This window comes from Haliaeetus albicilla, chromosome 25, assembly GCF_947461875.1.
Source record: "Haliaeetus albicilla chromosome 25, bHalAlb1.1, whole genome shotgun sequence".
Classification (NCBI taxonomy): domain Eukaryota; kingdom Metazoa; phylum Chordata; class Aves; order Accipitriformes; family Accipitridae; genus Haliaeetus; species Haliaeetus albicilla.
In genome coordinates this window covers 10,364,385-10,390,459 of record NC_091507.1, presented here as the reverse complement: position 1 = coordinate 10,390,459, position 26,075 = coordinate 10,364,385, and the positions used below count along the sequence as shown (strand labels likewise).

The 26,075-nt window shown below is 41.0% G+C and overlaps 2 protein-coding genes across 2 annotated transcripts in view; one reads left to right on the top strand and one right to left on the bottom strand.

Moving 5' to 3' along the window:
• The window catches only part of CYFIP1 (cytoplasmic FMR1 interacting protein 1), an 80,446-nt gene that overhangs the window by 5,083 nt on the left and 49,288 nt on the right, over nucleotides 1-26,075 (bottom strand). The window contains exons 23-27 of the mRNA XM_069769962.1: nucleotides 25,281-25,368; nucleotides 12,309-12,452; nucleotides 10,651-10,741; nucleotides 2,566-2,696; nucleotides 190-262 (exon numbers count right to left, since the gene is read on the bottom strand). Of these exons, the coding sequence (XP_069626063.1) occupies nucleotides 190-262; nucleotides 2,566-2,696; nucleotides 10,651-10,741; nucleotides 12,309-12,452; nucleotides 25,281-25,368 (527 nt within the window). The remainder of the gene's footprint in view (nucleotides 1-189; nucleotides 263-2,565; nucleotides 2,697-10,650; nucleotides 10,742-12,308; nucleotides 12,453-25,280; nucleotides 25,369-26,075) is intronic.
• On the top strand, nucleotides 15,369-20,065 carry LOC104310458 (fibronectin type III domain-containing protein 9). The gene is made up of 2 exons (XM_069769968.1): nucleotides 15,369-16,066; nucleotides 18,059-20,065. The coding sequence occupies exon 2, from the start codon at nucleotides 18,185-18,187 to the stop codon at nucleotides 18,854-18,856; it is 672 nt and encodes a 223-aa protein (XP_069626069.1). The 5' UTR covers nucleotides 15,369-16,066; nucleotides 18,059-18,184; the 3' UTR covers nucleotides 18,857-20,065.

The following is a 26,075-nucleotide window of genomic DNA, read 5'->3' as shown; positions in this document are numbered from 1 at the left end:
AATTTGCACCGAGCCTCACTAAGCAGCACATATTTTTCAGCCAGGCAAACAGGCCTGAACCTGTTACCTTTGTCCCGTAATTAACAGCGGTGTTGTAAAGGATGGCTGGGGACGGTCACTGAAACCGCAGCAGCAGGCAAGAAAAGTGGGAAGCGTTACGCAAGGAAGGTATTTTCACTTAGGCGATACCTTTGACGTGAACTCTGGGCAGGATATTTTGGAACGGCGCTGCATGCAACAGGTCACACACTTCCTCTAGGGACTGGAACAAAAAGGAAACGAGAGGCATTTAGAACAAAGAATCCCCAAACCACACCAGATCCCCAAAACGGGCTTCCAAAAGCACGCCGACGCCGTCGCAGGAACACCAGAGGGCAGCCAGCATCCATCACCACTGCATGGAGCTGCTCCTGGCCCTCGCTCTCCTCACCAGATCGCTCCCAAAGATGATTTGATTTCACCAGGTTACCTTGGATTCCCAAATAAATGCCAGCAGGTCTCCTCCCACCCTCAGCTAGCAGTTTGTAAAGGACAGTGTATTTATTAAAAGGACTAATGCAGAGTGCATAATTTCAGTGTGAAAGCAGCAGATGGCTCCTGTGCAGACAAACAGTGGTGAAGATGACTCACTGCTTGGTTATTTTTACCAGTGCTATGCCCATTACGGTGGTGGGGGCATGTCCCTGCCAGGCAGGCCAAGACACATGACAGCAGCGGTGAACCACCTCTCGGGAAGTATTTTACATCTTCAGGGATGAGGGAAGACAGATGTCTCCTGGTTCTTGGCTGCTGTATGTGCAGAGAAACTGGAGAGATGACCAGACACAGACACATGACTTTACCAGGCCCCTCTGCTCATTTTTGGAGTAGAGACCCTACTCATTTGTAGTCCCTCAGCACTAGTATTAGAAGAGATGTTCACCAGCCACACCCTCAGCAAGGCCAGTGTACCAGAGTTAATACACCTTTCCCACATCTAGTTCCTTACAGTTGGATTCGATGCTCTTCAGGGTCTTTTCCAACCTAAATGATTCTATAATTCTATGTCGACACTATGAAAATGCGTGTGCTAGGCAGTCAAAATTAACAAGACCCACCCACTAGCAGACCTACATTTTGCACCAGGGTAAAGTTCAGTTAAGTTATGACAGATGACCACAATGGAAAAAATACTGAAATTCGTGACAGGGCATTGGGGTACCACTGAGGGCAAAACCAAGAGGAGGGGCAGCAAGCAGGGGTGTATTACTAGAAACTGTCACCAAGACGGCAATCCCAAAGAGGGATCCAGCACTGGTGTCACTTCAGTACACCCTCCAGCAGTGAAGGCCTTCACCTGCCTGGCCTTTCATTACATACCTTGTTAGCCTAAATCCAAAGTAATCCAGCTTCTCATTTTGTTTCAGCTATCCCATTACTGAATACGGTTTCACTGTCTGTCACCTGTCCCTCCAATTACTCTCCACCACGAGGGAGGGATCCTCTAACGCCATGAACAGGACTCTGAGGAACAGCGTGTCTTCATTACCTTACCTAACATCAACAGCTTTAATACACCCTAGAGAAGGAGTCTTACGTGAGGAGTTATTTTTGTGCAGTGGCAGGCCCCCAGCCAGCTTGCTGAGGAAGCGACATAGCTGGTTTGCAGTCAGCAAAGATCTCTATGTGACGGGCAGCCCAGCCTCAGCGGCAGCATGTGCTTGCGCAGCGTGGGCAGAGCATCCTGTACCCACAGGCAGGGGAGAGACTCCCCACCCAGGTCTCAGAAGCACAACACAGGTAAAAAGAAAGGGAAGACATCACACCTGTTGCTTTTCTGGCCCCTAAGCAATGCCCGCCTTTACACCTCTGTAAGAGCCCAAATGCACAAAGACCAAGAAATTACACGCCTGGCCATTTTTGTTTGAACAGCAGATTGCATAACATGAGAGAAGAGTGGGAAAAGGAGAGATAAAGGTAAAGACCAATTGTGGCACCGTGCCCTCAACGGCAGGCAGCTTCGCATGCTGTAAGGTAGAGGCTAGGCATATAGGAAGCAGCTGAAAGACTGGACATATTTCACAGCTTCATTCAAACTAGGACAGATGAATGTCTGGCAGAGTGGGCACCACTGTCAGCCATCCTAGCAGCAAGAAGGATGTCCAAGAAGTCCATGTTAACTTTGCAGTGTTTCAGATGACAACAGGAATGACAATCAGGGAAGGAAAATAACAGTACCAGATGCACAACTCATTCACATAATGAGAATAGCCACCCTGTGACTGACTGCAGGAATACTGCACTTGATTGTAATTTATGATGAAGGTCATAATATTTGATCCTCAGGTACCATACACGAGGCAATGTCTCTCACCCAGCAAAGTCAGGCATCCCTGCTATCTTGCAGACATGAAAGCCTCTGCAAGACTGGAAGAGATCAGAGCAGGGAACTGTTTCTACCCATCTGTCCATCAGCAATAGCAAACTTGCAGACTTCAACCCTGTTATTTATGACGTTAGTAACAAAAATCTGAGAGTACATTTTGAGAGACAGATGGGTTTTAAGCTAGCACAGCAGGCACCTACCAGACTCTGTTCAATGAGGAGGCAAAACAGGACGGCATTTCCCACTTCCCGCAAATTCTGGAAGCAGACAGTCTTCAGTTCTGCATATTCAACAATGTCCTTCAACTGATGGTGAAAAAACTCCAAGATACCTGAAATAAAAAGAGAAGCAAAAAAATTAAATCTCAGGAGCCAGAATGAAATCTAGTGATGAACACACAGGCACACCTGTTACTTTGGGAAAGCAGACAAAAGATTCTGGTCATGTGGATAAGAGTCATACAAATCAGGACTAATTTTTCTTTCTGCATCAAAAGCACTCCAATTTTCAACCAATTTGTCTATTCAAAGGCTGCACTGAACGTGCATACATACACCGTATCAGAGCACAGCTAGCCGAGGGTGCAGGTTTAGAGTTCTCTCTCCATGTATCAGCACATGAGATTTTTTATCTCCAGATGTGCAGCCTAGAGGAAACTGAAAGGAGCAGTATTTAAACACCTTAAAATTCAGAGGTTATGAAGTGTTAAAGCCAGCAGCGTGCTGACCTTTTTAACTGGGCAAATCATGCAAAATGGAGTGCCTAGCTTCTCACTCCTGGAAAAAGAGCCAGTAAAAGAGGTAAGAAAATAATTTCCAGGAGCAGAAATAGAGACTAGGGCTCCTGTCTGCTATTAGTCCTGTTCCAGCCTCTGTCCCCCAACCTGCTACACCACCCGACACATTCAATTCACAGCTGTTATTTTCAAGGATGACAGAGCCAGCAAGGAGCAGAGCACTAAAGATACAGAGAACAGGGGTGGTGTCGGGCTACGATTCTGACAGTGCCACAGACGGCCAGAGGTGATCTGCAACCTCACAAAACAATTACAGAAATCACAAGTCAAGCTCTGCTGGCAAGGGTACATCAGATCCTGCTGACAAGCACAGTTGGAACACTGTTTCTGTCAAAGTTTTGCCAAAAGCTGTTAAAAAAACAGCTAAAACTATGATTTTCAAAACCATGTAATTTACGTAAACATATGTCTTTTCCACCAAGCCTCTCCTGAACAACAGTGATGCAAAACATGCTGGTGGATTTCCAGCCCCTTCCCCCCTAGCCCCAGAAAGGTTGTGCAGTCCCTTGGTTAGAGACAAGCTCAGGAAGCCCTGGGCTCGGCGGCTTCTGCAGATACCCAATGTAGTTAGCACCACTGAGGTGAAAGCGATGTGCAGGATGGGCAAGGAAGAGCACAGAACTACAGTAGGTCAGACAGCTCTCTAGCTTTTTACAAGTTAATTTTTATCAGCATTTTTCCATCTGTCTGCACAAGCCTGGCCCTTTTAAAAAGCCAACAAAACCCTCGGCTGATGACAGAAGAAAATACATCGTGCAAAGCTTTCGAATTGCGTGCTACATATGGCAGTTCATTTCCGTTACGCTGAATCAAGTCAGGCAGTTAAATCTCCACCCAATCACATCTAAACCAATTGAAAGGAGACAAGGAAAGAGAGCACAGATGCCCCCCACTACCTTCCCATGTGTTCCTTGCACGCAACTGATGAACTTCCCATGCAGGAGATTAGATTTCAGTATTTACCCAGCAAGGCAAGAGCCGGGAGGGAAGAGCACAAACATCAAATACAGCCTGGAGCATATCTATTCCAAGGAAATCCCTGAAATTCAGTAGAGAAACTCGAATATGTACAGTGAAGGAGGGAACTGTGTAGCTAACCCACACACTTCTACAGAAAGCCTCACGTCATTAAAATTACTAACATGGAACATCAGTAAAGTGCATGGTGAGGGGATGCAGGGCTGGCTCTGTTACATCTCAAAGAACTGTTTGTCAATAGAAAATCTGCAGTAAATGAGTGTTCCCACATGCCTTCAGTGGAGATAAATTTCAGACCTAGCTTTAGTAGTTTAGCGACTCAATAGAAAAACAGAACTGAAAAACTAACAGAGAAAGGTCAGATGTAGTGAGTGCTTGCTGAGCTTGATTTATTCAAAGGAAACACATTTAAATCTAGCTAAAAAGCAAACAAGTCATGCCAGCGCATCGCCAACTCCCTCCTTCCCATAACATAGGACTATGTAATGAAAAAGCACTGGAAAAGACTGTTGATGTTCATTCAATGCTGCAGTATAACAGCCAATTGCAATTCCCAGGTGTTTGAGCAGCAGTGACCACTTGTGTTTGTTGTTTAAACACACCTGCCCACCATGGCAATGGGATGTTGCAGTGCTAAATATTGGGACATCATATTTTAAAGATGAGGTTGAAAAGGCAGATTGATAAGGCAGAAAATTTTTCACACAAAAATTTTTATACTAGGAAAAAAATGCAAAGTGGGGGAGTTGAAGCAAGGTTTACCGCAAGTCTACAGTGTGTTCTAGTTACACACCCTAGTATTCCCTCTGTGTTTTTCTCTGTTGATGAAAGGGCTTCCACGCCTAGCAAGAAAGGTCATCCAAGGATCAACTGCTAGAAGTCAAGCCAAATACTTTCCTCACACCAAGACTTTCTGGAAACAAAAGTTCATTGCGTTATCCTGGACTAGGTCTGTGCCATAGAGGAAATCAAACTAGAATATCTACCAAGGCTTTTGGTCTTAGTATCCATGGCATATACACAGAGATTGACGGTGAACCAACAGAAGGGCTGGAAGACTCCCCAAAACACAGTGAGTAACTGTAGATTTCTCCACGTAACCACCATGGTGAGGAAGCACTATCTGAGCAAGTAGGATATTGGCACCAAGGACAGACATGGGAACATTTTTCCCTTTAGCTTGCATGGTGAGTGGGGAGCAACTTGGTGAGAAATAGAGGCTGCGCAAAGCAGCAGGGACAATTCTGCTACCGCAACATGGAAACAACCATCAGTCATGACACGGATGGAAAAGAGGGGGGGTTCAGACTCCCCTCAATCCCCTGCCCACCCTGTCGATTTTGTGGGGATTTTCAGAAAAGAGATTGATGTCCAGAAAGACAATGAGAAAATTCTATCAATGTTATATGGGCAGTGAAATCCTGAGAATAATCCATGTCATCTACAGCAAATATAAAGGAGCAGGATGGTACAGAGAGAAACCAGGAGCTGCACAGAGGACTGTGACCGGCAACAAGGAACTCATACTGAAGGCGTGACTGAAACCAAAGCAAGATGGTAAATCCACCCAAAAGCAGCAGGATAGCAGAAGTCAAAGAGGCTTGAGGTTCATACCATAACAATTACCTATTGTCTTTTACAGTCACTCCAGGTGACAGAGTTCCTCTCGAAAGTCCTTAACAAACTTCCTTATTTCATCACCCAAAGCCCCAGTCTCCATATACAGATATATAAATACACACACCCACACACATGCATTCATGAACAAATTGTGTCATTACTTTGAAAATCTGACACCCAGTATTCAGCATGCAGTTGTTCCAAATGCTGCCATCAACAGTGTACTACTTCCCCTTAGATGAAGGACTTGATTTACCAGCAAAACAGATGGAAGTTTACAGAGCTACATAGGTTATTTTTGATGGAACAGAAATTACACTGAAAGCACGATCTGCTTCCCAGTGGAGTCCTGCAGCAGAAATACATCATCATGTTTTCATTAATGTTTGAGCAATGGCATTCCCGATTACACTTCCTTATACTGTACAGTACACAGAACTGTATTTTTATGAAAGACTACACATGCATACTGAAGCCCTGGAAAAAGAACAAGAGTTTTGGGAAAGTTAATTTCACTTAACTGTATGCAACCTTCCTCCTTCCCCTAATTTTATTTGTGGGTACAATTCATAATTAGTTATATATACATAGCACAAATTAGTCATATATACATAGCATTTTGCAAGGCAAATGAATCAAGGTTTTTTGCTCCTTCCCTCCAAGAAAGCAATTTTAATTAAACCCTTCTATTCCTGAAGATGGGATGTTAGGTGTCATAAGAATCAATCTTATAATCCCAGTTTCCGATTTACATAGACCTCAACAGAAGCAAAGGCTGTTGACAGAAAATAGATCCAGTATAGAAGATTAGTAAAGGATTAGGTTTCATCTCTGCTTCCAAAATCCTCTCTCAACAGCACTCAAACAGCAGATGCCAAGTTTCAGCTGTGCAGTCTGTACACTAATTAATTTAGGAAGTCAGACCAAATCAATGCATGCAACACAAAGCTGGTTGGCTTTCTTCACTTTGGTCACCTTTCATTTTCTATAAAACCATCTCAATTCACACCTACAAACTCAAATCAAACACGTTCCAGAGCTTGTAATAATTCTGGTACCTAAAAGATTAGGACAAAAATTAGCTATTAATTCTAGAACTGAATTGCTGACTAACAACAAACTAGATCTTGAATATAATTCTTGGTCCAGTGGTGGTTTGGGTTTTTTTCTGCAGAATACAGACTTGACTATTGTCAAGTAAAATCTGCTAATCTGCAACAGCAAAACTGCTCCCAAGAAACTGGGTGCCATAATGACCTTTAGTTTATGATGACTTTCATACAGACCTTCAAATGACAGCTGCAAATACTTCTTTGGCTCACAAAAGACATCATTAACTCTGCATACGAGCAGAAACATTTCTTTCAACAGAAATGTTCATAAGGTTTAAGCATATACATATTTATCTGGGAATTATGACCATGGAGCCTGTGCACGGTGTTTATTTTGCTAGGAAGAAATGTCCTATTGTTCTGCATATCTAATGAGTTCTTACTGCCCTTTCGCAGTCATCTAGGTGATTTGGGTTGCCCCAAAATTCTTTCAAATAGTCTGTGATTCTCTCCCAAATCTTTCTCCAATGGGCGAGTTCCAGAAAAACCCATGAATAAATTCCCTTCATATTTTTCCCCATGAGGACGCAAAGCCATTGCACCCGCACCAAGAAATTAACTTATTCTACTCATCCAAGTTTGATCAAAAACCTGGGATAATGGGAAGCATTACTAGTCCTCCTGCTGCACCCCAAGCGATGCTTCCCCAGCCACTACTGCCCTCCACCATGCTTCCCAGCTCAGGCTAGTTCCAGTTCCTATTAGACTCTGACCTGAAATATTCCAGAAAAAGAAGGGGTGGAAGACTGTTTTTTGCCAGGTTGCTGTGCTGAAGCAGCTCAAAGGTGTTGCCAGCAGCACAGTCAGCCAAAGGAGAGACAGGAACACAGCAGCCGGCAGCTCGGGGCACTGGGAGGCTTCCCTGAACAGCCGTGCAAACACATGGGGTATCAAGAGATCACGGCCTGGTGTAACGAGTGTTTTGCCCTGTGCCAGCTTTGGGTTTTTTGGTTCTTTAATTTATTTATTGTTTTAAAGAAGAAACATGGAAATGCTCTACTTCGGAAAAAATACACAAGTAGGCTACTTTCTCACCAAGTTTATATCTTGCTAAGCTCATCGATTTTTTTAAAAAACTTTCTTTTGGAGGGATGATATGCCAGTGACAAAAACCTAAGCCTCATCTCACAGCAGAGCTGACAAACTACTTTCTTCGTCGTGTCCAATGACACTTCAGAGTGGCAGGACATGAAATACTGATTCATCAAAAGCAGGAATACCGTATTCAAATACTCGAAAAACAGCAGAAGAAAATGTTACCTTCAAGATGAAATTTCAAGTTTAAACTCTCATAGGCCAATATTCCTTTAACAGCTTTAGCGAATTTAAAAGGTCCCTTTAAAAATCCTTATGCTTCATGTATTTTTAGACAAATATTTTTATGACTACAAGATGAGCAAGTTCTCCACTGCTTTAGACTGTTCCTATGGAAACAAACCCACTGGCAAACAGGAGTCTGAACAACTCTGGTACCCTGCTCCTTTTAGCAGGAATAAATCACGTTTAGAAATCCGCAAGTCTAAAGGCCTGATTATGTAGGGCTCAAGGAATTGCAATCAACAGAGTCCAAACAAAGCTTTCCAAATGAAGAGTCTGAAGTGTATGAAATAGCTAGAGGCTTACTTACTGAGCATACTTAAGTCGCTTCGCATATGTGAAGTGTCTCAGGAAATTAATTCTGAATTGATAAGTGCATGCCACGTCAAGACAGATGAGAATCTACATATTTAATCTGTAGATCGGAATCACAGTTTTGGTCTGTATGTGTAGGTAGTGCCAGTTACAAAGAAGTGATCAAATGGTTTGTTACAAAAGAGTAGAAGCAGCCTACAGAGATGCCCCATAGCACTCAGACTTACTACTACAACTAACTTCCGCAGGAAGCTTTCGGAGGCAGAGGAGGGAACGGACAACAGTTGGCACACATTAGCTTGCATTTTCTGTGGCGAACCAAGTAAACAAGGTGTGGCAAAGACTGCTACAGAGGAGAATTTAGCACAGGAAGGAGAGGACAGTGATTCAAATCAAGCATGGTTTGAGCCTGCCCTTCTACAATCTGGCAGTTCCTCTCAAGATGCCAGATGAGGGCTAAAATCTACAGCACGTCCCCATTGCAGAGAACATTTTCCTTTATCAGTCAGAGCTGTTCCAGGCATCAGAGAGCACAACACGATTCTTCAGTGATGCGAGAGAGGGATGGAAGTGCCCTGAGCTTCCTCGCGCCTCTTCTGTCTAGTGTCTTTGAAAGGAAAGGGAGAGGTGGCACGACAGTGCTATAAAGGCTGTCTCTGCCATTTCTTGGAAGAGACTCTCTGGGAGGTTATTAAGTGTCCACTGCTAGCAATAGTTTGGAACAGGAAAAATACATGTGTCAAGACAAAACCTGTCACGAACAGGGGCAGGAAAGGAGCAGAGAATCAGCTGGATTTTTGAGATCCAGTCCAATTCTAGTTGCTATGATCTTCCATTGTAAAAATCAAGAGTTACTCTGACCTCTTGGTACAGTAGGCATCTAAACATACGGGATTTCTTTTGCAAGAGTAAATATGAGGTCAAAGCAGTTTGTGATTTCTACAAAACAGGAAAGTGATGAACGATTTTAAAATGTTTTAATCAATCCTGTGAAGGCTACCATTGCACAAGTAAAGTTTTGCCTTTCCTATAGGATGGATTGCTTTTAACCTCAGGAGAAAGTTTCTGCTTAAGTCCCTGGGCATCTCCTGCCAAATACTTACTCCTTACAGGTGAGGATTTCTGGCAAGAGACTATGAGCTTCCTAATGTCACCTGTAGCATCACAGACCCTGCTGATGCATGATCTATATTTGAGAATACCTACTGCTTTTGCGGTCAGACCTTAATGGCTAAAAACCTCAGATAGATTATTTTTATACTGCTAAGTACCATGATTCATTCATTTCTACGCTCCAGGGAGAAAAACAGGAAGGAAACACTTAGTAAGTCCTCAGTTTCGTTTAACATTGGTAATGAGCGTCAAGCAAGCTGTGGGAAGTGGAAAAAAAAGCCAACCTCATTCCAATTGGAGTGGCATTTAATAAACCTGTGCAACTCTGGAAAAATAAAGATATACTCATGAGGTGGGTGGCACATGGAAGGATTAATTTGTGTTAATTAGAAGTTGTGGAGGAGGAATATTTTGAAGGGGGGGAAGCAGTTTCAGAATTTCAGTGAACATTGTGATAAATACTAATTAGCCAATTATTTCTCCATAGTGGCAAGCAGCTTTCAAAGTCATTTCTTCTGCAACTGTCACACCTCCTGTTAAGTGGCTAAGATGCACCCCACACAAGCCTCAGACATAACTATTCTGGCAGGACCAGTTTGCCTCTCAGCAGTATCACTCCCTTTATCTTACATTTGATAAGGACAAAGGAAGAGGGAACAGAGGCTTTTCCAGAGAATCAGGGTTATTTAAATTAGACATTTAAACAGAACAAGTGTGAGAGGCTAACTTGCAGAGGGAAAAGCTCAACACACTTATGAGAAAGACTAGGAACAGAAACCATTGTGAACGTCCCAGCTCAAGATCAATTATGTCGTAATGCCGTCACACAGAAATCTTAAAATTTCATCAAGTATTTTCAGAAAGCCCAGCATTCAATGATTCTTATTATGAAAAAAAACCCAACCAACCAACCAAGTGCTGATTATTAGGAGAGAGAAGAGAGGGAGGGAAAGACAGAGGTACACATGATCCAGAAGGCAGTGATTAGTATCATCCTATTAAGGCTGCTATGGTAACACCAAACAGGAACTAACCTGGAGAACCATACTCATGTCTCGGTAACCTACAGATCTTGGGCATCACTTCCATTAGGGTCTTGACATACTGAAGAATGGTCCCTTGTAACTAAGAGAAAACAGATGTGTGTAAAAATGTTAGTGTTATTGAACTAGGAAACTTTACAACAAATTGCATTCAAACTACACATGAATTAAACAAGCTCTAAAAATCTTGCATTTAATTCTGTCAGTCACCATCTTAAAAAGGCAAATTTTTCAAATGAATACAGTTGCACTTCCCTTCATATGGCATTAACCACCTTTTGCTACAGGAAAAGTGGCACAACAGCTAAGGCCAGGAAGCTAAAAAAGAGGAGATCACATTCTTCTCTCGCAGACTGTCTCTATTGTCTAATCAACTTTTAGATTTTGGGTAAAAAAGTTGCATTTGAATACTTTCAAAAGCAACAAGAGAAAAATCCTTAGCATCAGGTATGTCTGTACCAGCTCAGACTGGCTATTCTGGGCATACCAGTTAAGACACAGTCCCAGCCTACAGTCGGTCTACCTTCCTCCCACTAGATACCTATTTCATACCTGTCTCCCTACATCTGAACATCTGCATCAGCAGGATACCTCCCCACAGGCCTTTTAACCTTCTTTATAAATGCCCAAGCATTCAATGCTACTTTTAATGAATTGAGACAATCTACCACCTAAATAAATAATAATAAAAATCTCCCCAAAAAACAACAAACCAACACTTGGCCCCAAACCACAAAAAAAAAATAAAGCTGTGTTTTCCTCTTTCCCTGGAGATTAGACCACAGCACCACTTCAAGAAGGCTCCAGCCTTTCTAGATTGTAAAAAATGTACTCAGAACATTGTGGGAATTACTGTAAACAAACTGAATATGTCAAGTGTCTGAAGTGAGATTATGAATACTACAGCTATCCCCCAGTATAGTTGGATTATTTTGGCAGCATGCTCCTTACAGGCAACAGGGACAGAGAGGAAAAGACAATTTCTTTGGCTTAAACTTAACTGCAATGCATTATGACTATATACACAGATACTAATACTACAGCGAACAGCCAGTCCCTCAGCCTCCTCCTAGTTACAGAAAAGACCCTTTTCAATACAAGAAACCTAGGCTGTATAGATAACTTTTTCAACATCTGGTCTGAGCACTCTTCTAAATAGGCTTGATGCTATCCATTGCTAGATCAAGCACAGAGATTAAACCTTCCTTGTTATTAAGGCGTCATCTGTCAATGATGTTATTAATGAAAGCCCTGAAGTTAGGCAAGGCAGAAAGCACACTCCAGCTGTTGTCAAAAAAAATATTGAGAAAGTGAATTTACAGTACAATCTTTAAGTTGAAATCAACTCATGTGAAACAGTCATACTTTTCCAGAATTTACCCAGGATGTAACAGCAGAGGTCTCCACAAACTAAATTCATCTCCAGTGAAGAATCCAAGGTTTTCAAAACATTGCTCAGGCTACCAAGGCACATCTTCTATTGCTCTCACAAGACACTGAGTACTCTCAAACACAGCTTATATTGAACTTCAATGGAAGTATCATTTTAATTAGTTTTATCTGACACCTTACTTTCACTTTGTTTTTCTTGAGACATTTCCTATCAGAAACCATTTGGAATAGCAGAAAATGAAAGACAATTGGCATACCAGGCTCTTGACAACTTTCAGCAACTCCTCCATCACCACAGCAATACCCTGATAACCAAGAAGTCTACAGATGACTTTAAAGTGAGGGGGACCAACAAAATTCCTGTAGTTGCTGTAGATGCTGGAATATGCCAGATTCAATGCCTAAAACGAGAGAACAGACACAATTAAGGACAATTTCAGCTGACTGCATCTTTATAATAATCTCATTTAAACAGCATTTTAAAGCATATTAATAACAACTTTCTCTCTCTCTCTCTTTCCAGAGGTTAAAATACAAAGCTTCCCTTTTGTAAGGCAGGAACTCCAACCAAAATCTCTGTATTAGCAAGAAAAACTTGTAAACACTTTTTTCCCCACCATGCATCTTCCACTTAACCATTTATAAAGCCATGAACATTTCCTCTTTTGTATTTTTCTATTTACACAGGTATAAAAGGATAAGAGTAGTCAATGGCAACTCTCAGATCCCTGAATTTAAAGCACAGCTTCTGCTCCTATATTGTCCATTTTATGTACAAAACATCTTGAAAGAAGTTACTTCAATTTTTAGTTCATAATAGGTGTTTTAGATCTTTGAGGACTCAACTACAAAAAAACCAGCCTTCTGCAGTTACTGCTCTGCAACTAATTAATAAGGATCTCTCTTTTTCAAACCCCTTAGCTGTACAGAAGATGAAAGCAAATCTAAGTCTGGGATGTAACCTCATGGAAATTATTCCAGAGTTGTATAAATAGGACCAGGTGCTTTGCCATATTAATGGCTATTTCTTCAAAGCAAACACAACTGTACATGCTGATGCTGTGTAGGGATTTAGGAACTGCTTGCTGAAGCTGCGGATCAAAGAGGAGTTACCTAACTTAACACCCTCCATTTCTGTAAGTGGGTTGTTCTCCTAATATCCTGATATTTCATTTTAAAGGGGAATCTTGTCAACCTTTCTTGCTGAAGGTTCCATTGTGCTTTCTTTTCTTTTCTACAGTTATCACTATCTCCAATACATGCATGAAAGACAACATACTGCTAGACTTTCAATTCCACACACATCAGCTGTAACAAAAAATTTTCCTTCACCATTATCCAGGAAGAACATTGGCCTTCCTTTCAGTGCAGATCCTGCTCCAATTATCCATGCAAGTCAATACCAGATACTGTAATACATGGCATTGCACAAAGAAACTACTAGGAATTCAAGTCATTAAACTCTACCAAGCTCTTGGAGGATTTTAGTCTCATAAAAGAAAAAGACTTACAAATCATCTTTAGAAGAGATCGGGATAGAAGATACAGTTTTATTTTTGTTGTAAATCTCTATATAACCAGTTTCCAATGTGTTTTGAACCGTCGTCTTAGAAATTAAAAAATTGGATTCTAGACTGATATATAGCGAATGCAAATTTAGCAACAGGTTAATACTTCTTGGCCACCTTTTGTGGATGCCTTAGATTTGCCTTCACAAACCCTCATGCGTCAAAAATTGTTGCACTATGAAAGAAATACATGACAGCACAGGCTCAGAAGAAACCATCTAGGTCATAACGAGAGAGAACTAGAGATGCAAAACCAACTTTCTGAATCAGGCAGCTCCTGACCTAAGTGAGAAACCTTGCATAAGTTATTAAAACACTCATACATAGAAAATTACATACATTTTATCCTGCTTCAACGACCACAGAAATTTATAACCAGCAATTTATTTCTGCAATGCAAAAATTCAAGAAGTTGCCAGTACTGAAATTTACCTAAAGATTTAGTTATATTTCTTAAGTGCCTGAACTTCTGTCTCCATCTGTGTGATGAAACTACATAGCAAGACAGCCTGACCTGCAGAAGGTAGGTTTGGGGATTTTTTTGGTTTTCTTATCTTGAGGGTCCTGGTGAACAAGAAGCTGACCACAAGCCAGCAGTATGCCCTCATAGCAAAGGCGGCCAACAGCCAGTGGGGCTGCATTAGGCAGAGCACTGCCAGCAGGTTGAGGGAGGTGATCCATCTCCTCTACTCAGCATGGGTGAGACAAACCTGGAGTACTGGGTCCAGTGGTGGCCTCCCCAGTACAGGAGAGAGACAGAGAGACATATGGGAGATCCCAGCAGTGGGCCTCAAAGATGATTAAGGGGCTGGAGCACCTTTCCTATGAGGAAAGGCTGAGAGGGCTGGGACTGTTCAGCCTGGAGAAGAGAAGGCTCAGGGGGATCAAGTTCACGTGCATAAGAAACTGATGGGGGGAGTAAAAAAGATGATGGAGCCAACTCTGCTCAGTGGTGCCCAGTGACAGGACAAGGGGCCATGGGCACAAATGGGAAATCCCATTTAAACATCAGAAAAAGCATCACTGCTGTGAGGGTGGTCAAACAGAGAGGTTGTGGAGTCTCTGTCCTCAGAGATGTTCGAGACCTGACCGGACCCGTCCCTGAGCAACCCGCTGCAGGTCACCCTGCTCTGGAGGGTCCCCTGGCCTCAGCCATCTGTCAGTCTGGGAAGCTCTGTTCTAAGGACCACAGGCTTATGTCGATTTTGTGGAGGAGGGCTGTTTCCAAATACTCACCCGTCTTTTCTGTGAATGCAAACTAAAATAGACACAGTCCTGCTATTAGATCGGAGCTGGCTGAAAGGCTAAACTCCAAACACACCCCACTGGGTGGACAGCCTAAAGCTGCATCCTTCTAGTACAGCGGGTGCATTTCCATACCTCTCTGCATACAGAAGAGGGGTCTGGGGCATTGATGGGGGACAGAACTGGTAAAACTGTAAGAAAATATGTGCAGATGAATGTCCCAATATACTAAGCTTTTATACAACTGTCCCTAAAAGGGTGACATTTAATCTTTTGCTTTTGACATTTCCAGTCAGGTAGGTGTCTACAATAAATGTGTCCAAACTATCTATTTTGGCTACAGTGCAAGGAGAATTTTACTTCAGTAGGTTAAAGCATTTTACTGCCATGCGGTTAAGAGGAGGGAACTCCTCTTCGCACAGCAGAAACTTGTCATAGAAAAGCAAGCCCTAAAAACATGATTTCAGTATTTAAAAACTCACTCCTAACAATAAGAAGCCAGCCAACTAGAAATACACCTTTCTTCAATGTAACCCTCATGGGGAAGTACCTAAAATGGTCCACCTGTAAACGCTGGATTAGCAGAGCTTTATAAACTGTGACAAGGTATTTAGAAGACACTATCACACGCCACTGCTGCTTCCCCCCCATAATGCACAGAAGCATAAAATGCTTAGGGAAGAAGCCACTAACAAAGGGGAGGTGGGGGTGGAGAGGGAGGGAAGGAAAGAGGGAGTTCATTATTTTTTAAGCTATGCTTGCTCCCTCCCCTACTTAAATAAAAAAAAAAAGTTGCTAGTTGCTGATGTCATCAAAGTGCTAACATTAATCACTCACAGCATCACTGGTACATGCACAAGAGCATATAACAGGGATGTTCAGGCAGTACACTGTCCAAGGGGAGGCAAGCAAGACTTTTTTTTCCACTGTATGTTCTTTGAAAAGCAAGGCAACAGCATCTAGACATGCATGAATTTAAGTGGAAGAGACAAAGAAACCATGCCACCAGCAGCATCGGAGAAAAAAACTGAAAGCACCAAGCAATGAGAATTCAGTCCAGGGAATCTGAGGGGAAGAAAAAGCAAACCAGCAAGCAGAGATCAGGCAGGAAATAACTCATGTGAAAAGGGATACAGAAAACTTAGTGTTTATATAATTTTCACAGCAGCATCACCATATGAAATTTCCATCAGGAAGTGACGGTAAGTACTGACTTTATAATCTGTAAAACATCAAATGGGTTTTCCAAACATTTACATGTCAGTAATTATATGTCACCTAATAACTGATGTTTTGTAACAATAGAAATGTATTACTGTTATTTAATTAAAATCCAAACATTCTACTTACAAAATGCTGTGAGGATGAAACTATTGTTTCTAGACTGTGTTAGGAAGTGTTCTATAAAAAATAAATTATAATTTTAAGTAATTGGGATCTACCGGCTACAGAGAAGACAACTGAGCAAGTAAAAGCTCAGATCTTACTAATGCACCCGATTTTAATATCTGCAAAAGCTGCATAAATGCCAAAATGTGTCTGTCTAATAAGTTTATTTGATAGCGAACTCAGTTCCATTATATTGTTGCTGTATCAAAGAGGGTGCAGTTACGACACAATTAGAATGGCAGCATCTACCCAGATCAGTCATATCTAAGGTTTTACATTGTAATGAAAATAAACATACATCTTTTTCTTCCCACTTCCCAATAAATATAATCCAAAAGCCTCGAGTAACAATTTTCATACATAAAGTCATAGAATTCTTACTATTAATATAACTATCAAAATCCTACTAGAATATATATTTTGTGAGCCTCCTATCTAATATAAAATACAATAAAAGTAATACAGAATAATTTCAGAATATGTTATGAGCGAATCTTACAAGCTTTCTTCATCAGGAGAATTTTCAATAGTCAGTTGTTATTTAGCCAGAAGACTTAACTTTTTAAACCTGATCATTAAAAAAAAATAATTAATGTTTATAATGAAGTCATAAACAATGAAATACAGTGTTACTGTCATGGACATTTATCTTCATAAAAAAAGTAAGAAACTTTCACAGTGGAAAAAACTTTCACAAGTGCCACTAGAAACTAAGAGAATCAGATTAAATTGCTGATGTAGGCTCATTTTCAGAAGTTACCCTCACAACACTAGAAGCAAAAAAACCATGCCAAACAAATGAAAATACCCACTGGCTGTTAATATATATTCTGTAATAGACTTGTTTAGAAAATTGCAGAAAATAGATGTTTTCCTTTCACTATTTACAGTGGTAACACAAACTGAGAATCTCAAAATACTAGCTGTTTTTCTAGTTTTAACTTTATAATGAGGAGGAGCATAAGTTCAGGGCAGGCAGACAATAGAACTACATACAATCGCTTAGAACAGAACAGAGTATTAGGCCTTTTTAAAAAACTCACTATTTATCCAAAAGGTATGCTATAGTGAAAGCTGTGTTTCACCAACTAAGCTTAGCTTGAGAAAGGTTTCCCAAGAGGCTGACTAGCATCAAGACTAAATATTGTGATGCTGATGCTACCAATGTAGTCATCACAGCCACTGCTGCTCTAGCGGTAGCTACAGATGTGCTAAATCACCAGCAAAAAATGGACAGTGTCACTGAATAAGAAACTAATATAAAATTATATTGGAGACAAAATAATATCTGGTGATGTTTCCACATACTGTTTTGTGTTTCAGTTGACTGTGACTGGCAAAAATGAAGACTTGTGGATGGCAGAGGCATTTATCCCTCAATAGCCACTCCTGCCACCCCTCTCTTGCCACTTAACGTAAGAAAATTCATTGCTCATAAAAGCAAGCTTTGAGATTATGTAAAACACCAAGTAAGTAAAATAAAATGCAAGATACTAGACTAGAGACAAAAACAAATGCTGCATTTCTTTTTCAGTCATCTGAAAAAAAATGGTGAAATAAAGTGGTTCCCCGATTGCAAATTCTGCAAAACACACAATCTCTCATGGAGACAAGATACAATGGGTCACCTGTACAGGCAGCAGCTCCAGCTGAATTTCTATAAGCATATGTTTATCCTTTCACTTGGGAAAGGAATACAGAGTTTAAAATACCCCAAACTTTAAGAACTTCCAATTCCCACTTTTACACAGCAGTACCAAAAATAAGAGCATAGTTTCCTAATAAACTCCTTTCCTAAATTACAGAGCACTACGATTAAGATCTACACGACATCCCCAGTGCTGCAGCTTCTCAGTTACCTCCCTGGGAAACAAACACCTTCCCTTTCTACAGCATCGGGAGAGAAAAAAAACCACCAGAGCAACGTCCCAATGGGAATAATTGTCCAAAACATTACAGGAAACACGGCTATGGTAATTTGGCCAAAAATGGCCAGTTGTGCCGACAGCTTTTACAGCATCATGTACCACCCTAACTGGAACAGCATGCTATCCAGTTACTCAAGAAAGAGCTTTCAGAAGGAAGAGAGGGTGCCTGCCAGCCGCTCCTCCTTTGTTATTGAAAACCTAACTCCACTAACAACATATATCGTGTGCGTGACCTGCCAGTCCGCAAACCCCTCCAGTGACCAGTGCAGAGTTTTTAACACGCTGGAACAAGACCCGGCATCTGCGAGCAACACCAAGAAAGAGCTGGCGCTGGGCATCTGGCTCACCAGCAGCGTCCTGCTCCTCATCATCGCCGCAATCCTCCTCTATGGCTGCTTGCACCTCCTGTGCAGCAGGAGACGCGAGCATTTGCAAGGGCGAAAGGGGACCTCCAAACAAGACCGCGGGAAGGTGTGGACCAAAAGCGCAGCGTACGCCTCGGAGGAGCTCAGCGGGCAGAGCCAACTGATGCAGGACACCAAGGAAAAGCATGCAGCTGGCATCCAGCTGGCCACAATCATAGAGAATCCCTCAGCATGCAAGGAGCCCATCATGCCAACTTCCAAAAGCTGGGAACAAGTGCCAACGACAGGACAGTGCTCTGCTATAAGTTAGAAACCTTTTGTCAGGGAGAAGATTTTTACTACGTACAACATCCCAACTGCTTCAAACACATCGTGTGCATTGTCGGTGCTCACAACGGGGAGCTCCAACCGCTCACCGCAGCACTCCTGGCTGTACCTCCGGTGTCACATCCCTTTCCAACAGCCCGTACGCAGCCAGAGGTACTCAGAGGCAAACGTTCAGATTCCCAAGAAGTGAGCACTTCAGCCACAGTCCGTTATTTAAAAATTAAGCATGTAGCAAATAATCGGTTTACATTTTGAGGGGATTTTTTGGTTGCTTTTCTTTAGTCTAAAACAGCAAACAAATATAAAAATGAATCAAAAGTAACCAAGAGACCTTTTTTTTTTTTTTCATAGCATAAATAAAACTGAGTAGAAGTTTTGAGACAGCAACCCAGGCTGCTACACTACAGGCAACGGGAACATACACCCCAAGTGTATGCAGTGGTTTGCCAGTGTGAGTTTTACCCCCACAATCCCGACTGCTTCTCAAACTACACACTACAAACTACTACTCAAGACTACGCACTTCACTGACCGTGGTGCTCTCCATAGCTCCCACCTGGATGAGGTCAATCTCAGCATATAAGCTAAACTCACCAGGATTTTAATGGCATCCTTTCATCTGTCTCCGAAATTTCCCCTCGGCCTAAAAACATATGCAAGATAGTGACTCTGTAAGGACACTTCTAATGAAACTAAGGAAATATCCTGGGTTATCGTATTTTGCACTCCTCTGCACCCACCACAAGCCACCTTCTGCTCCAGGGGCGAGTGACTCCCCTGTAGAGGAAACAGAGTTCAGAGAAGCAACTGCTGGCCTCTCCTTCTCTCTTTCAGTTTTAATGATGAAACTCATTCACCAGCAGCAAATTTCTATCCAACCATACAGTACGTTTTATATAATGAAGGGGCAAGGAAGTAAAAACATGCCAAAACACATTTTATTTTTGTAACAAGAAAATCTGCCAATCAACTCACTCTGCCTTGAGCTTCATGGCAAAGTGCCAAGAAAGGCCCTTTGGACAGAAACCTGTTCACCCTCACAACATGACAAGTTTTGTCTGGCTTACGTGTACAGGTCACTGTCCTGGTTTTGGCTAGGATAGCTAATTTTCTTTCAAGTAGCTGGTACAGTGTTGTGTTCTGCATTTAGTATGAGAATAATGTTGATAACACACTAATGTTTTCAGTCTAAACACTACTTAGCAACAACTAAGTCAAGGATTTTTCAGCTTCTCCTGCCCAGCCAGCAAGAAGGCTGGAGGGGCACAAGAAGTTGGGAGGGGACACAGCCGGGACAGCTGACCCAAACTGGCCAAAGGGGTATTCCAGACCATGTGACGTCATGCCCAGTACATAAACTGGGGGGAGTGGGGCTGGGGGGGGGGGGGGGGGTGGATCGCTCCTCAGGAACTGACTGGGCATCGGTCAGCAAGCGGTAAGCAATTGCATTGTGCATCACTTGTTTTGTATATTCCATTCCATTTATTATTATTATTGTCATTATTATTGTTATTATTATCAGTATTAGTTTCTTCCTTTCTGTTCTATTAAACTGTTCTTATCTCAACCCAGGAGTTTTACTTTTTTCCCCCCTGATTCTCTCCCCCATCCCACTGGGTGGGGGGAAGTGAGTGAGCGGCTGTGTGGTGCTTAGCTGCTGGCTGGGGTTAAACCATGACAGTCACCCTGTTTTAAATCTCTTAGTGCACTTGTGTTCCATAAAAACATAATAAATCTTAGTATTGCTGTACACTATGGTACATCTGAAAAACAAAGATACACTCTGACTGCAGGCATTTTAAACTGCTATTGATACGAACGTATGCATAAAGTCAGCTCTTGTTGACACAGCTCAGTTGTAAAGTAAAGGCTGGAGAACTGCTGGCTGGGCAGCTGCCATCCCTTTCCACCATGCCCTGAAAGCCGACGGGGTGTACAATTTTGGCAAGAGAGTGCCCACTGAGTATTTCACAGCAGGCAACGGGTCTTTTCAGCTACTATATTTTGCCAACATTTCCCACAACTTGTGATAGACGTCAACTCTCATATAGCTAGGAAGACTGGAGCTGGCATAAGTTTGAGGCGGCATCTTTACTTTTTTCTACTAGGATAGGTACGACACACAGAAACACATGCTGAATGAGGGCGAGTATTACTTTTAGAAAACACTTCAAAAGGCATCTTTATTGTGTTAAGTTAGCAATAACGTGTTCTCCACCCCCTACATAGCATTTTCTCCAGCTGACATATTTTTCTTTGTCTTACACATCAGTCTTAAATAAACTCTGAAGACAAGAACAGTTTACTGCTGTTTCAGATGAAGGTATTTCATGAAACAGACACTGAAAAACTCTCTTCAGAGCATAAGCCAACACTACAGGTTTACTGCCAAAAAGGGGTGGCTGGGTAGCAGGGACAGGAAAAAAAAAGCTTTAAAATGATCTTGTAATCAAATTAACAGTAATGCTTCTCTGACTAGGATTTCATCAAAGAGAGAAAAGATGATTTTAATGTTAAAGGGATGTGGCCAAGAGACATATTCTCATCTCTGCCAACATCTTGGGCCCTTGAAAACCTGTTACTTCTCTGCATCTCTGTTTCTTTATGTGGGTTTTAAGGCAGTCCAATACATATATTTACATGCATTTATATGTTATACAGACATTTATATACCATACTGAGAACAAGGAGCAGTTCAGTCTTAAAGCAGTTTTGCAGCATTCACCTACTGAATCCTGTTATATATATACAAACACATATATACAAAAACACACATGTATCAAATTGAGATGGCAAGGAGCTACCATGGAAGTGCTTCCAGGAATGGGATTTACCTCATCTAAATATAAAATCATTCCACCCAAGGAGTTTACTCTGCACTACTTAGATAAATATTTATATCACCTCATAAGCAATGGACCATCTTGCAGCCACTGCAAATGAGCAATGCATAACAAGCATCATCTGACTTCTGCACTAGTGTTGAAGAACTCATGTCATCACACACTCAGAGCTACACGATTCTCTGTCTCTTGCTCAGAAAGTTTTATTACAGATTCATTCAGGTTCATTCTGGCAATTCTGTGTTTTGGTAGTTCACTGTCCAGTTTTAACAGCGATCTAGCAAGGGGCAAACTTGCTAAGTGATTACTAAACTGATAATAAGATGCAACATAGTGCAAACTGATGTTAACTTGTGCACCAGCAGTAGATAAAAACCATTATATTCACATTGAGAAGTATTTTCCAAAGGGGTCTTTTTTCACAAAACAAATGAGTTAGCTTCTACAAAATGCAGAAGACATACAAACATGAAAATCTTTGGAAGATGTTGTATAAGCCAGAAAGGAAGCTCTTAAATTCTGGTCTACACAACCTCTATAAAACCAGGTACTTCATTAAAATGCAAAGTTAGTTTCAAATCCCCAGAAGAGACTCTTTGTTATATGTGCATTATTACATATTTTATGCATCCAGCCCACATTGCCAATTTCAACCTCCTAACATTCATTTCATTAATCCTACACACACTTCACCTGAGTAAAGGGATTTCAATGACCATGCTCAACGAGTTTTTAAAATACTCCAGCTCACTTAAAAGGATGATGAGCTTTTGCAGGTCAGCTCCTTCCCACCTGACAGCTCTGCTCCCATGTCAGCCAGGAGAAGTAATTTGTATCTGTGCGTTTCTGTTTTGCTAATTGGATGAAGATACTGCTCAGAAAGCTTTAAATGCAACAGAGAAGGGGGACACAACTGTCTATGCTAAGCATCAGTACACATTAATATAGACCAAATGCTCTGATCCATTTAGAAATACCTGAGACTATGTGAACACTTTGAGATCAAAACTAAAAATTTCTTTAATTACTCTTAAGCAAGCACATTGCTCATGTAAAGCTTCTGCACAGAAAGTGTTTAGCCATTACAGTCCAATACATGCATGTGTGAGTGTACGTATACACAAGAAACCATAATGCTGTTGTTTTGACCTAAACACACACCATGGATTGCTAAAAAACCTTCCAAAACCCCAACCCCTCAAAAACGCCAAAAACCCAAACCCAACTAACAACAGCAAAGTCCAATGAGGAAAATAAAAAGTCATATTCCTTGGCTATATGATCAATATGAAGTGCTCACCTGAATATCTTGAGTAGTTCAAGAACTCAAAAAAGACAATAAAGTAAAAAAATACATAGCTACTCCATACCCCACTATTATCCAGTCAGGAGGCAATTCAACAATATAACTGTTAAAGGACCCAAACAAGAATGTGCTCTGTGGCAAGCCTGGCTATATAGTACACAGAATAATATCATGCAATTATATCACACACTAGAACGTGTTGCCTCTATCATGTAAAAATTACTATCTGTTACTTGCTATATACAGTAGAAATGTCCTCCTAAAATTCCATTCAGATATACTTAATTCCAAAATACATTAGATTCAATAAAAATACACTGTTGTAAATATCTAAAACTACAGAGTCAGGAATATTTGCTAAAATAGGCATATCTAGTTATGAAACTTGCTCCAGAAATGCATCTAAGAACACCCTCGATTGCTCCTGCTCATATGGAAAAATAATCAGATTTCTGAAAACGTATAGCTCTCAGAGTAAACATTACTAAACTCATTTTAATAACGTAACCTCACTGATAAAAAAAGGGTTCCCTAGTTAATCCTCTGTCACTCACCCCACTGTATCATCACTTAGATAAATTAAGTTAGCAGTATCTACTAAATTCAGTGGGGTTTTTGCTCTTTACACTGCATCTGGTGAATTCCTAAAATAGTAAGAAACACAATAATCCTAATGTAAGAAAATCCCACTTTCCTATAATTTACTGTTCCCTGTTGGAGAACAATTATATAAAACACTATTCACAGTACCAGACAATCAGCTGTTACATTCTACATTAAAGACATGTGAGTCCTTTTCCACCTCCTTTACATTTTAAAAGCATGAAAGTTTTACAAATGCAGCAGATATATTAGGATTGGAATTTGTGACTTCTGAGCTGTATTTTCAGCTCTCAAAAACTAGCTTGCTGGGCAAATCACAGAGATTGCACCATGTAACTAGGATATGATGTGTGGGAAATAACAATAAGGCAAGGGCTAATTATGCTCATGTTTAAGTAGGAGCTAGATAATGAAAGTAGCTAGACATGAAAAATGACACAGCGCACTTGTATAAATTACAAGGATAACTGAGTACATAATTTAAAAACTTTTTTTTAGTCAACAGTCCTCTAATTTGATCCTTATATTTTAATTGTTCTTTTCCATACTTTCATTTTGCCTCCCTGATACTCAAGAAAACAATGCAAAATTAAGACTGCTAAATATTCTCAAATGATTTGCTGAAGATACCACTGCTGGTTTTTACTACTGTAGGAAGTAGATCAATATTTCTGACTGGATATTAAAAATGCAGATATATGTTAATGTGCTATAACTTTAACTGTTGTTAAGACTTGGGTAATAATTCTGAAAATAAATCTGCAGTGATCAGGGAGAATAAATCTATCCCTCCAATACACAATACTGCCCACATGAGCATAGCATTGGTCCTGTGAATACAGGCTAACTTTCCTCACCTGGGTAGTTCCATGAAAGCCCACAACTATTCTCTTGTGCCAAGTACTCTCTCAACTTGTCACCCACGTAAGCTCCTTTCCAACCTCAGTATTGGGCATTGCCTTAAGGCACAGAGTACGTGACTGCATATCATGTACACTTCTATTGAAAACTTGCATAAACCTTCTAGGCACTCCTAATGTGCAAAGTAAGAAAGATGATGTTAATACAGGAGACGAGATGGCCAGAAGGCCAAGTTCATCACAACGACTTTGAGGTCTTTGGGTTGAAGATGCCAAAGAAATGCTACATTTTTTTTTTAAATAATTTAAGCAGCTTGGTATCTGATAGCTTAGGGTGGTCAGAATCTATATTCCTTTTAAGTCAGATAACATCTGAAGCAGTTTTTCCTATCTGTTCCCGTTCCTCCTGCCATCACAGTCTTCATCACTGTAACAAGGGAGCAGCTGCACCCAATATAGGCTCTTGTTCTCACTTCACCAGATGACTAATTAATCTTCTCTTTGAGTCTGCTCTGCCACTATAAGCAACTGTGCAATGCAAGGTGGTTGAGAGAAGGACTTAATTTTAGCTTTGTCAGATGAGACTAACCATCAGACTAATCACTTGCACTTTGGCTGAAACATATGATGAGCTTCACAGCAAAGTCTGAAAAAAAGGCGTATGTTGAATTTAAAATACTCCCAAAATATATTTGAATCCATTTTTAATAACTTTCATATTCTATAATTTCTATAATTTAAAAAGATACCTTTAAACATTAGCAAACCATAAATATAAGGGTAATTAAATCCAACCTTCGATCCATAGAGATACTGCGGCTGTGCATTAGGTTGCTTATCTCTCTGAAACTCCTGAGAAAATGGTAGCACGGTCCGAACAAATCTATAAAACCAAAATAAAGAATTCATTAATTATACTTGGGTTAGTAGATGTGCGCCTAATGCACCTTACGCTGTATAATACTGCTTTTGTCTACATATAAAATCAAAGCCAGACTCGTAGCCTTTCAGCCCAAGTTGCAACTGGGGAAGCACATAGCCTGCACTGCCCAAAAGCCTGGACACAAATCATAATCCAATTCTCCATCACTTACTGGGACTCTGTTCTTCCAGTGGTGTGCAAAATACTTCTCACCTCTACTCTAGCCCAGCCCAGCAAAAAGAGAATCAACTAACAAAGTAGTAACAGCCGCTCACAGAGAGTAAGGAAGTTCCTTGTGCTTTCAAAATTAAGTCCTTGAGAATGAACTACACCTTCAAAGAACATGACATTTCTATTTAATGCTTTGGAGCTTTTTCCCACCAAAGAAACTCACAGCAGGAGAAATACTTTAGGTTAATACCTTTAAAAAAAAAGTCAGGAGGAGGGCCATAATCCTTGTAGCAAAATTAATGTTTCAAAAGTTTGATCATACTTCAGTGTAAGCATGTACCAATACAAATCATGTTTAGCTTTACCTTTGTGTATTGTTAAGAGGATGGCAAGAGAACCACAAAGATATGGAGTACCGCAAAAGATAGGATCAAACAGCCCACGCCAAACTGAGGACCCCAGAGTGTGAAAAACGGTGCTTGGGCAGAACTCCACAG